The 13,052-nt window shown below is 44.9% G+C and overlaps 1 protein-coding gene across 6 annotated transcripts; it reads right to left on the bottom strand.

The window, feature by feature from the left end:
* Positions 1–362: 362 nt before the first annotated feature.
* nxpe3 (neurexophilin and PC-esterase domain family, member 3) lies at positions 363–11,582 on the bottom strand. 6 transcript variants are annotated; one of them, XM_069178936.1, is made up of 9 exons: positions 11,273–11,582; positions 10,416–10,529; positions 9,492–9,638; positions 7,458–7,534; positions 7,086–7,311; positions 5,614–6,377; positions 5,159–5,232; positions 3,985–4,203; positions 363–1,704 (listed from the first exon to the last, which is right to left on the bottom strand). In XM_069178936.1, exons 5-9 carry the CDS (start codon positions 7,176–7,178, stop codon positions 1,157–1,159), a joined length of 1,698 nt encoding a protein of 565 aa, XP_069035037.1. In that variant the 5' UTR covers positions 7,179–7,311; positions 7,458–7,534; positions 9,492–9,638; positions 10,416–10,529; positions 11,273–11,582; the 3' UTR covers positions 363–1,156. The 6 variants fall into 6 exon arrangements, with proteins under 6 accessions (XP_069035037.1, XP_015219937.2, XP_069035036.1 ...); XM_015364451.2 differs by lacking the exon at positions 9,492–9,638; XM_069178935.1 differs by having other exon boundaries at positions 7,458–9,638; positions 11,299–11,582.
* Between the last annotated feature and the right edge of the window lie 1,470 nt (positions 11,583–13,052).

The following is a 13,052-nucleotide window of genomic DNA, read 5'->3' as shown; positions in this document are numbered from 1 at the left end:
TGGACCTGGGCTGCTATCTGTGTGAAGTTTGTGTGGGTTTCCTCCAAACATTACCACATTGTGGTATGTGAACTGGCTCTGGTGTGAGCGGAGAATGTGTCTCCATGTGCCTTGTGATAGACTGTCGTTCCTGTCCAGGACAGGCCCTGCCTTCTCCTTTCTCCTGAACTGGATGAAGTGGTTAGAAAACAGATGGATGATTCACTTGTATCTGCACCATGAATACTGGAAAGCTGAAACTTTTAAAAATATTTGTTTTTCATCTGTTGGATGATAAAAGTATCCCGTTAAGGCTCGAGTTAGATCTGGGCATATGGATAGAAAACTTAAATAAGACTTACATAAATGACACAGACTAGAAATTAACGGTTCTTTGTTCCATGTTTTTAAACTTTTATTATTACAATTGCATAAATTAGTATAAAGCTTTGCATCCCAAAGGATAAACAACTCCAGAATAATGTATTCTCAATTGCTATCAGAGTTGTTACAGTGGATATATTGTCATGATCAGAGTAACCTGGAGAACAAACCGATGACACGGTGTTACTTCTGTGTCTGTTCCTTCTGCTCTGACTGATGAGAGAGAAAAACGCAGGAAAAAATATTTCTTTTCGGCTCGGGAAGGAATGATGGAAGTCATTCCTTGTGTCTGTTTACTTGCACATACATGTAGCTGTCGAACGCGTGAATGGGGACACCTGGCTAGCAGAACACCTGGACTGATGCCAAGCAGCTTTTAATCGCTCCCTAACCTCAAAGTGTGTGGATATACGCCAGCCAATGCAGTGTCAGTAAAGATAAGCCAACAATATAATAAAAATAATTAATAATTAACACATCTTTACATATCCCGTGGCTCTCCTCAATGTCTCTTAGTAAGCCTCCAGTAGTTGCAGCACCTGGTACCCAGAAAGAAAATTTCTGCAGACTTTATACAGTGGTTTTCACAGAGAGCCGCTGGAGTACTGCCTTACGGCGGACAGCGGAGGGGTTACAGCAATAAAGATAAGCCCCGCCTCTCGTGACCGGGCCGTGGGCAAACCCGAAACTGCCCAGCGCCGACCAGGCCAGCAGCACCCGCCGCCGACAGCTCCTTTCCCGCGAGGGTCGCGTGCGCCGAGCCGGGGAACGACCGGTCCCGAGCGCCGCCTCCTCAGCCGCCCGGGCAGACGTGGGAGAGGAAGACGTCGACCTGGTTCTTGACGATCAGGGCGGGGGGGTGGAGGGCGTGCGGGAGGCGGTGGGCCAGCGTCATCTCCCAGGCGTCCACCAGCACCACGTCCAGGCCCTGGAACATGTGGCGCAGCAGGGCGTCCAGCTGCAGGGAGAACCAGTCGCTGTTGTACAGGCTGACCTCGGGGCCGAGCTCCTGCACGTTGGCCGTCTTGAGCGCCACCAGCGTGCGCGGGCTGCGGGCCAGCAGGCGCCGCACGGCCCGGCGGATGTTGCGCAGCCGGCGGATGTAGACCTCGGCGGGGAAGGTGCTGAAGTGGGACCAGATGGTGATGGCGACCACCACGTCCCGCCCACCCACGATGCCCTCCAGCTCGTTGGCCACGTAGCGGAGCTCGCTGGCGGCCACCGTGGAGAAGCGGATGGGCGGCCCGTGGCAGCGGTACTTCAGCATGATGCCGTGCGCGCTGTCCACGGCCAGGAAGGGGCCCACGTTCTTCGGGCTGCCCAGGTTAAACTCCTGAAGACCTGGCGGGAAGAGAGGGCTCAGAACGATCTAACCCCCGATTAAAGTAGAGGGCGGCCCAAATACGATACCATGGCAAGCGGCCGTTCACTGACACAGAGACGTCAATACACACCAGGCTGGGTTTTCTTTCTGCCAGCAGCCATATCACTCTGCAACTCACCACTGGCAGCCCACTGAAGCTCAGCAGGTGTGGGCCTGGCCAGTACCTGGATGGGAGACCTCCTGGGAAAGCTAAGGTTGCTGCTGGAAGAGGTGTTAATGGGGCCCTGCGGTCTGTGTGGGTCCTAATGCCCAGATGAGACGTAAAACCGACATCCTGACTATCTGTGTATTAAGACTTTGGTACAGGCACAGGGTGAGAAGTGAAATGCCAAAAATTCTTCCACCTATGCATTTGCATTGATATCAAGAAGGGGTATTGTCACCTTCGGTATAATACTTTGTTCAGATGCTCAATGGTGGAGACAAACCTCTACAGAGTATCAAGCAGCCAAACAAGCCAACAGCTGTGATCAGAATTAGCATCATAATGCTGCTAGTCACCAGAAAAACATGCCACTGAGTACATGAATCAGGGTACTCTCAACTGATCTATTGTACAAATTCCACTCTGTGAAATCTGGGGCTTCACCTTAGATAAACTGTCCTGTGCTGGGCTGTCTGTGGGCCAATCCAGTGAAAACAATTGTATAATAAGAAGACATAATTGTATAAGCGTACTGAGTATCATTGCTATTTGCACTTGCTAAGTGTGTGTTTTTCACATCTAAATTCGTGGCTGTGAACCCTCTGGTTCTCCCACCTCCGAGTCACTCATTATTTGAACCCGTGCAGCTCTGTACCAAGGAGCTTTCCTCCTCTTGCCTGCCAGCGTGCACGAAGCCACAGGGGCCGCAGTCAGGTATCGACATGGCTCAGGCTCAAACCCGTGACTGAATAAGAATGCGCCTCCTCTTTACCAACAGAGCCACTCAGGAGCACCTGCTACCATGTATCGTACTTTCACAACGTACAGTATAAGAACTTTCTCATACATCAAAATGCAGTACTAAAAAGTATTACCCACCTTTATAATTTTGGCAGTGTCTGGAAACATTCAGCTGAGCCACAATCTACTCCCACTAAACCCTGAAATCACTACACAGCCAACAGCAATTCACCTCATTATACTGAGCCACAAAGACACTCCAGGTTTTGCTCCTATTACCAGATTTTAGGAATAAACAAGATGCTCACCAGATTGTTATATACTCTTCAGCACAGTTAGCGTTGCCAAATGCATCACCAGTTATCTTTTCCTAGGGATTCTATCAAAGCAGCTCTTTAGGATGCACCAACAGCAGCTTCAGTTTGACCAGCTAATGTGGTCAAATGTGTGTGATAGTGAAACAATGTTTATTTCACTAGCAGAGGAGCAATTTATACAGTAATCCCTCATCATATGAGTTCCTCAAAAACCGCTCATAAAGTGAAAGCTTGCATAATGGAAATTAAATTCCCATTCCTTCCCTTCTTATAATTTCTGATTGGTTCCAGAATTCAAAAACGTTCCCTCAAACACCAAACCTTCACCTTCATACAGCACAGAACAGTTCCTAAGAACGAAAACAATAACATTCCTGGTTAATTAACAGAAGTGAGCGAATGCATAAACATCAGGTGCTATCCTGTACTATATGAGCTTTTATCATAAAAAAGTTAAAATATAATAAAAGATAAAGAGAGAGTAAATTCCTTCATTTCTTGAAAAAGAACCTGACAAAACCTGATATCCGAGAAATTGAGAGAAAATCTGAACCTCCTATAAGAGAAGCCAGCTTGTAAGAGTGAAAATAAAACAAAACAGTAGGAATTACTATATCTCTTATAACCAAAAACTCTTACAGAGGCAGCTTGTATAGGGAGGGATTACTGTAGTTGTATGACATCAGAAATTTGCTTCAATGATAAAAATTTGCTAATGGTAAAGTGTTCAGGGGCAATAACAAATCACATTTATTAGAAATAATTCTAACAAATGTTCCTGTAAAAACATACATAACCAAGGTATAACCGATAAAATCAGTGCTGACTATTCAAGGCAAGATGACTTCTGTCCTGCATAAAATGAAAAGGAACCCGACAAAACTCAACATTTGAGAGAAACGATAAATCACCTCTGTAAGAGCCCAGCTTACATGGGGAATGGGGAGGAGAAATTTTGTGTGAGAAATACTGAGAGGCCTTTAAGTTTTCTAATCCAATGAGCAGTTCCCATCAGGAGGGAGTCAAAAACTTACCTGGAACAAGGGCATTTAAGTATTCAAACCACTGGCGCACTGTCGAGTCCCCATATAGGTAAATAACCTTCCGTTTCAGGCACTGTGTGACTGAAAGGGCATCGTTGAACTGGCGCACAGCTCTTCCTCCTGTGGGCTTCCACACATCTTGGTAATAGAATCCAGAGGGCATGAATGTCAGGCCATCTGGGTTAGTCTTCTTCCCTCTGTCAGAATGACCTAAATGGAAACCCACACACACACACAAATAAAAACTAAACTCCATTCCAAGTCAACAATACGTTTCTTCTGCTTGTTTTCACGTGTCCCCTTCTCTCCCTCTTTGAGCACTTGATGATTTAATGCTGCACTCACATACCCAGGAAGAAGGGTGCTGTGTTTATGATTAGAAAACATTTGACCATTAGACATGCATACACTGAATGATTTTACCATTTCAAATTTGCCTAATTTTGTATGAAATAAAACACAATCTTGATACCTTTGTCTAAATTTCAATCACACTCCACAAAAGACAGTCACACTCTTTCTTTGCATAGTCACAGCCCAATATACAGTATACCCTGATCATGTACAGTATTTTTTCACACGGAACACTATTTTCCACTACATGATGCCATCTTGTATATCTGATATTTTTCTGGGCTCTGAAATGCAAAGTTTTGAACTTTTTTTCATTTTTGTAGCTTCGTCATAAACTATGTACTTCATAAAAATTACCTAAAACTTGGAATGCTTAGAATATTTGGAAGTATAAAACATAATCTTGAACAAAAGATGCAGAAGGTCTGACTTGAGAGAATGAAACGCCTGTGTGTTGAATTGGGATAAAGCTTGCAGGGCTCGTAAAGTATTCACAGGAATACTTCAAAACTCTTTACTTCCTGCAACATTGTTGTTTAACAGATTTTTATTAAAAGATGCCCATGTATGCGCTCTCTAAATTTTCGAATGTACGACATATGAATAGTTACAAATAGAAGGATCTCATCCAGCTGTTTCTCGGAAAATCCCAGGGTTTCAGCTTCCATACCGTGGCTGGGTAGCTTGTTCTATATTCCCACACCACTTTATGTTAAGAAGTTCCTCTTTCTTTCCAACATTTCATTTCAGTTCTTTGCTTGGAATGAAGAGAATATTCAAAGATGAAAACAAAACAACAGATGTTATTTACCATTTTTTTCCTGGAGCTTCACTGTCACATGATCTGCACCAGAAGCCAGTATGGGAACTTTGATGTTTACATTACTGAAAAATAAAAGAGAGTCCTGTTGCGTTCATTTCCCGACGTGAACCGAAAGATCAATGTAACAGCTGGCCTCTGCAAAGTCCCCTTTTCTATTTTGAATGCTTAACGGGTCATTCAAAGAGAAACAGATAATTCCATATCTTAGGCACTAGGCTGTGGAAAAGTAACCCTCAGCCAGTGCATTTTCACAAGCGAAAGAACAAAACATGTACCAGACAGCCGAGTCCAGATCTCACCCAAAATCAAAACCCTTTCCTTCTGTCTTCAGCTGGAGGACACACTAACATTCATCCCTCTTCTGTGTGGACACATGCGTCCACAAAGCAGCAGCGGCCCCCAAGAGGTGACCTGCGGATACCGAGAGAAGGGAATGCTGTTACCTCTGGAAAAGCAGCCCCTCTTTGGCAGTAAGCAGGTGCTTCTGATAGCCCCCCTTTGCATGGTTGACCCGGCTGTCGCAGCTCAGCAGCTTCGGCTTGTAGCAGAACCAGGGCTCTCCCGTGTGGGGGTCCGTGTAGTTGCAGAGGGGCTGGCTGGCGGGCAGACACAGGTTGCACAAGGTGGTCTCGGAGAAGTAGCCAGTGCGGAAGAGGCTCTTGAAGTACACCCGGTCGGGCCGCTCCTGGCGGAGCCTCTTCAGCACCTGGACGGCCTCGCTGGGGTGCACCAGCGTCACCGACACCGTCAGCTCCCCTGGCCACAGCAAGGCAAAGAACACCGAGTAGAAGCCATTCTGGTGGTCCACCACCTTCCCAGCAGCCCCCGCTTTGAGCTCCGGGGAGTGAATCCGGGCCAGCAGGAAGTCTCCGCCATACTGCTTGGGCTGCCCCTGGAAGTCCTGCATGTGGACCAGCACCTCCAGCTGGCCACCCACTCGGAGGTCCTCACTGGGATTGAGGATGACGAAGAAGCTGTGTGCTGGGTCGGTGCTCTGCTGGAAGGACGGAGTCTGCACTGGCGGCTCTGGCCAGGCAATCAGGTCCAATAAGTACTGCTCCTCCAGGACCTCCTCCGGACTCAGCTCGAGCTCCGAGTAGCCACAGTACGAGTCTTTGTTGACCGCGACAGGTCCCACGGGCTTGAAGGCTGTGCTGATGGTGTCCTGGATCCGACAGAGCGCCGTTCTAGTGTTGCAATCAAATTTCTGTGCAAGAAGAGGGTTTAACCGTCAGGCCGGATGTCAACTTTCGCTGCTTTCGGCGATCGGGCTTTTACCAGCAGCAGCGCTTTTCTAATTAGTGATCGCCCGGGACTCCATGAAAAGTGAGCGATTTTATGAAATCAATAATTCCTTGAAGTGAAAAACGTGCCGCGTGGTGAATGTGCTTGGAATAGGCGCTGCAGGAGCCACGAGCCTGCGGAACGCTACAGTAAAAACTTACATTAAAAACTAAGAACGGAGTCCTTTCAGAAATTATAAATCATATGTGCAGATAATTATTCTCACTTTATCAGTTGAACAAATTCCTACTATCATTGTTCCATGACAATGTATACAAAAACCAATTAAAAATACAAGTAGTATTTGTCTACTGACATAAAACCAGCAGTTTCCAGCTCCAAACAAATCTTCCAGCTACAACAGGAACCTACATATTGAATGGCAATGTATATTATTACCTTTCCAAATCCAAATGACTTCTAAATCTCCAGAACCTTCAATTTCCATTTGTAGAAACCGACAGTATTGACCATTACTGAGTGCGGTCTGATGTTCATTTTGCCACACAGCGACATTTTGGGAAAAAGCAGTGTCAGCTCCCTTGTAGCACACATCGCTGCAGCTGCCCAGAGAGCCTCTGTGGAGACGCGCACTCACAGGCCAAGGGATCGCCCATCCCGCCCCACTCACCTCCAAGGTGAAGATGTTCCTCAGCAGGAAGACGAGACCAGTGAAGGCCAGGAACAGAAAGAGAGGCGTGAACCGGGACAGATTCGTCCACATGGTCACGCAGCGCCTTCCCCGGCCACTGTCCAGCTCGATAGCGCGGCCTCGCACTCACTGCTCCTCCCGGCGCATCAGCGTCACTCCCACGGGGCAGAGAGATCAGTCAGGAGAGAGACCTGCACCGCTCACCCTCCACGAAAAACAATGAGTAAAATGAGATGAAGATTTAATGGCCTCCCACTCAGTCAAGAGGTGTGGTAAGGTGCTAATATATTATAAGCCACAAGAGACTGAAAACCATCCCTGACTGATTTCCTGAAACTTATTTCAACTTACTTGAAGGTAGTGTCCAGCTGCTCGTCTGGATAGTTTCATCTTCAGCCACAGCTGGAGCTCCCAGTTGGAACAAGAGTCTGTGAACACACACCCGTGCAAAAATCCCTACGTTTTCAGTAACGGTAAGGAGCTGGCGGAGCCAAAGACGGTGGAAAGACTGCCCCGACCTGATCCTTGTACTCATAAAAACTACAGTCTGCTTAAGAGCTGTGCCTGCTAGAGCACCACAATTCACACTCAACCACGTCACAGATCACAGATCACACATCAGAGATCAGAGATCAGAGATCAGAGATCAGAGATCAGAGATCAGTCCCAGTGTGTGAGATCTTGCTCTTTGATCTGTGCTTGATCTTTGAGCTGAGCTTTAAATGAGAGCTTATCTCTATTAAAATAACTATCGAGTGGTATTAAATGCAACTTATTTTTGTATAGATGACACTTTCCTAAAATGTATTTAAAAATAAAAACGATTACAACTGGCACGCCTGTAGCTCTTTCAAGAAACCTCCTAGGGTTACGAAAACACTTGCTGTGTGTACGAAGTACATTGTGACTGTTTTTACAGCCTTTGCTATGCCGTTTCTAGGCCATTTTTTTTACCACGCTCGAATATTTTTCTGTCCATATCTTTGGAAGGGAAGTACAGAAAGCCTTTAAACCAAATGCATTTTAAAGACCACGACTTGTGAAAATTTTCACAGCCTCCACATAAAACTATCAGTGAGCTAATTCTCTTTTTTTAAACCTCCAGTTCTTCATCGATTTGACTAGCTATTCAGGGGGAAAGGCAGTGACGTCACTGTGCTGGCAAGCATGCATTTTAGATAACGCGATTCCATATTATATTCCCTATTAATCAAATTCTAATCAAATTTGTTTACTCCGATAGCGAGAAGAAAAGTTTAAAATATCACTTTTCTCACAAAGTATATAAGTATTTCTTTTTACTCTCTGAAGTTGGAGATTTTACATTGCCTGTGAAACACAATGGTTAAAACTCCAAAACTCCAAACTGTGCAAGAGATTAAAGCAATTAAAGAATTCAACTTAATCCTATTATCAGGTTAATTAAGGGTTCAACTGTGTAACTGACAAACCAGCTGGAACCAAGACCAATTTCCTGCTTTAGACAATTCACACTAGACCCAGATGATACTAATGGTGATGATATGAGACTCGTACCCCTGAAATGCTAATTACAATACCTATGTTATTAACAATCATCTGGCACCAGGAAATTCCATAATGAAATTAGACCGGTCTGGGAGGGAGATAAAAAAATGGTTCTGTCTCTAGTAAATAAACAAATGTGAAAAATTGACTGTGGAGTGAATGGCTTATTTCAAGTATCTAAAATCCTCAAGGGTCCTGACCGCCTACAGCATACTGAACGGATCTCAGGACACCAATCACAAGACCAGTGGAATCCAAGGGAAAAGCATGCAGGCTCTATTTAAAGAGGAACTGCACTCCCAATTTCTCAGGCAGTGATTCAGTCTCGATGACAAAATAAATTAATTGACAATACAGAATCATTTTACAAACGGCAAATTAAGCACGAAATCATGAACTTCGTGAAAGTACTGTAAGTCGCCATGTTGTCGCAAGCTCACATTCGAGTTCCCATGAATTGCGCCGAGATGTGGCTCTTCCTGCTCACTAGTCTCCATAATGACTAATGTAATGTCGTGTGCAACAGAATAAGTGCAGGTTGTTTACCGCAGAAATGTTCCAACGTGATCTGCATGCAGAGTCAACACGTAAGTACTATTTGTTTGCAAAACCGTCGCGAGATCGAAATCAATATTTCTATTGGATTGAGAGATGTATTCACAAGCCTGTTTGTTTACAATGTCATATGGCTGCAACATATCACCAGAAGCTGCGTTTCCTCATTCTGAATCACAGAACATGGCGCTGTGCACACCTTTGTCAATTTTGTGATGTCAATTGGAGGTTTTACATGTTACTGTGCACATTTGACTTTTATTGTGGTGTGATATGCACTCGTCAACGCTGAGTCTTTCTCACCTCAAATATAAAAATAGCCTTGCAGTTCCTCTTTAACACTGGAACAAGACACCCTTTCACATTGCTGAAGCCAGACAATCTGGCTTCCTTCGAGAAGCAGCTGGGATAATTCTGCTCCCCCGCAAAGCAGCACAATGTTATTGTTTCCTTTAAAAAAAATCATCAGTGTACCAACTAGTTTAATATTATTGAGGTGCTGGCCAATACACCAACCTTATCATTGGATAAATGATCTGTAAATAATACATACATGGCAATACACGTCATGTCATTTACCAAACCACTTTATACCCTAAGGTGTCGCGGGAGGCCAGAGCCTACCTGGCAAGCAACGAGCGCAAGGCAGGGTACACCCTGGACAGGACGCCAGTCCATCCCAGGGCCAGTGCAAGCCAGTCATACATGGGGACAGTTTGGAGGCCACGGTAAAGGCCGAGGGGAGAAATTTGGCCCGGACACTGGGATAAGTCCCTACTCTTCTTGACAAACGCCCGGGGATCTTTAATGACCACTGAGAGTCAGGACCTCGGTTTAACGTCTCATCCAAAAGACAGTGCCCACTTAGGAGAGGTAACCAACACAAACATAGTGAGAACATACTGTACCAACTCCACACAGACAGCATTCCAGGAACCGAACCTAGCAGCAATATTAACCAGTGCACCACTGCATATACATGATAATATAATGCATAAATGAAACCGCCTCCAATCTACCCTTGCAAAATCATTTATTTTGTAAAGTGTACATTGATATTATTTCAAATATGCATAGGTTTGGAGATTGGTTTGTGTTTATTTACAGGTTATATAAATAATACATCGCCGAGTTTAAAATTTACCATAGAATATGGTCAACGTGAGACACGTTTTCTTAGCTTAGTTAACGTTGATTGTAAATCTGAGACACTATTTTTTTCCTTACCTTAAAGATTGGAAGATGTTTCTTCTTCCTAAGACCACCAGTAATTTCATTCAGATCATATATCAAAAAGACAGAAGCAGTTTCACTGCTTTTAGTCGCGTTAAAACAGTATATCTGAAAAGAGAGTTTAAAAGGCTTAATTTTTTTAACTTTACTTATAACACAAACCATGTAATTTAACATGAAATAATATTTAAATACTAAAAGGGTAAACATTAATTAGGGATCTTTTGCTCAGATAGATTACTATTAAACCAAGCCCTTACCAGGAATCAGAGACTGAGAACGGCGGGTGCACGAACTTATTATCTTATAATAAAATATAATCTTTTTAAACCCATTAGCTCAACGTTGGTGCGCTGGGCACTAAATTGTAAAATTAAAAATTGCAAACATCAAAACATGCACCAAACAATATGGGTATGTATGTCATACACACTGACAGCAGGAGACTGCATTATGTTCATGATAAATATCAAAACACTGCAACGGTCATGTTGATATCAAGTCACACGAGGTTCTGCTGTTTCTTGCAAATCAGAACGTTGATGATGCAGAAAATCGGCAAAGGAGGAAGATAGATCGCCTATATTTTAACGCGAAATGCGTTTTAGTTGCTTTCGAAACTTGGACACACGAATGGCAAATTGTGCGTCTGCTGTTAGTCTCGGAAAAGAATAATTTATTTCGCCAATGCAATGCTAAATAAAAACAAGAAATGCGCCATTCAGTTTCATAGTTTCGTTTTATAAAGGTATTCGCAGCGGGGGAAAAATCATGCTTTATTAACAGACTAACGACAGCTTCCTTGGTATGCACAACTAGAAGCCTAGCAAGTGAAATATTAGAAAACTTACATGAAAGACGTACAAAAAATACTCACGTCCCCTCTAAAAAAAGCAAATCCGAGTCCGGTGGTGTGGTTCAAGCACTTGAGCTTTACACTATACTCACGCCTTTTGCAAAACATTTGATTCTGAAGAAAACCGTCCACGGGGGCGTGCTAAACGCTTCGTGCATCAATACATTTCAATGAGCAGGAAAGCCCTGCCAGAACTGCATCCTCTCCTCTGGGCTAGACGACAATCGCTGTCTTCGAGAATCGGCTAACCGAGCCTTAAAACTGCTGTGTTGCGCTACTATACCCAGAGATTGCAGGTATTTTGCGTCATTTTGTTGCACAGTCCTCGTCTTCCGTTGTGTCATTCACGTGCCCCCTCCACACAGGAAACATATTGGCCGACATTAGACTATTTTAAAATGAGCAATGTTTTTCATTGTATTTTACTCATCATTACTACTAAAAATATGAATAGCATATCCACATCCATATTTAGTTTCAATAAACGCACCAGCGCTATAAATCGTTTTTTAATGCTGTTGCAATACTCTTTGTATTGTCTTGGGAAAACATTTTATTGCTTACCACTGAAGTGACCGCTTTTCTGGACACTCCACTCAAAGTGCTTTACAGGTAATGGGGACTCCCCTCCACCATCACCAATGTTGGTTTTACGCCTCATCTGAAGGACGACGCCTTTTTACAGTACAGTGTCCCCCTCACTATACAGGGGCATTAGGACCCACGCGGACCACAGGATGAGCACCCCCTACTGGCCCCAGTTACACTTTTCCAGGAGGTCTCCAATCCAGGTACTGACCAGGCTCACACCTGCTGAACTTCAGTGGGTCGTCAGCGGTGAGCTGCAGGGTGGTACAGCTGTTGGCCTGTAGTTCCTTTACTGTTTTACCAAGACTGGAAAAACCCCTTGCCTGTGTGCTCGGCCCTGAGTCAAGGACTGCTACTGGAGGGCAGAGGAGAGGACCCGAGGGGCAGGGCTGTAGGAGGGGACTACTACATGCAAGAGAGAGGAGCCCATTGCCCTCCCAGCGGGATCAGAGCACTTCATAAGACTCTCAGCAGGATAAGTACTGCACCGCTGACAGAGTTCTTACAGTAGATCTGTCTAGCCAAGGCTGGGGAGTTTCCACGGAGCCAGGGGTGTGGAAAACGGGGCCACAGAAGTGACAGCACGAGGGAGGGGCCAATGAGCCACCCTGATTTCTGTGCTATGGCCTCTGGCCTCTATCCACTCCCCACAATGGAGCAGGCACAGGAACACACCAGCAGAAGCAGCAGGAAACGCGCCCAATGGGAAGACTGCTGTCAGCAGAACAGAAGGGCCTTTCTAACACCGAGCACCTCTTCGGTCCTGGCCGGGCACAGAAATCCCATTCCACATCCTGTCTGGCATCACAGGAAAACGACATGAAACATCCAGCGCAGGCTCGGATCTGAAAAGGCTCGCCTGGGTTGAGGGGGAAGATGCTCTCTGATCACACAGAACAAGAAAAGATTTCAACAACCAAAGACTTCAGCAATCAAAGCCAAAAGATCGAGGCCCTGATTCCTTATTTCAAAATTAAAAACTCACCCGTGGGGTCTTGTGACAAGTTCAACGTAAAGGTTACCTGCCCTCTATGATTGTGGGTTTGAGCCTTAATCATGTCAATACCGCAGATGGGGACTCCCAAGTGGTGGCACACATGCCAGTGCTTCCCATATTAATACAATTACAATCAATATCAACATCGAGTTTCTAAAAAGCCTGCACTTCATTGCCTGCAAAATAGTTA

Source organism: Lepisosteus oculatus, chromosome 15 (assembly GCF_040954835.1).
Source record: "Lepisosteus oculatus isolate fLepOcu1 chromosome 15, fLepOcu1.hap2, whole genome shotgun sequence".
In the NCBI taxonomy this organism is placed as follows: domain Eukaryota; kingdom Metazoa; phylum Chordata; class Actinopteri; order Semionotiformes; family Lepisosteidae; genus Lepisosteus; species Lepisosteus oculatus.
This window is presented reverse-complemented; position numbering and strand designations above follow the sequence as displayed.

Bases quoted from the DNA above. Each gene is read 5' to 3' on its own strand.
- nxpe3 (XM_069178936.1), bottom strand. From the start codon at position 7,178: ATGTGGACGAATCTGTCCCGGTTCACGCCTCTCTTTCTGTTCCTGGCC. The intron at 6,378-7,085 runs GTGAGTGGGGCG...CTTCTTGCACAG, and splicing joins GGAACATCTTCACCTTGGAG to AAATTTGATTGCAACACTAG. The intron at 5,233-5,613 runs GTAACAGCATTC...TTTATTTTTCAG, and splicing joins GAGGGGCTGCTTTTCCAGAG to TAATGTAAACATCAAAGTTC.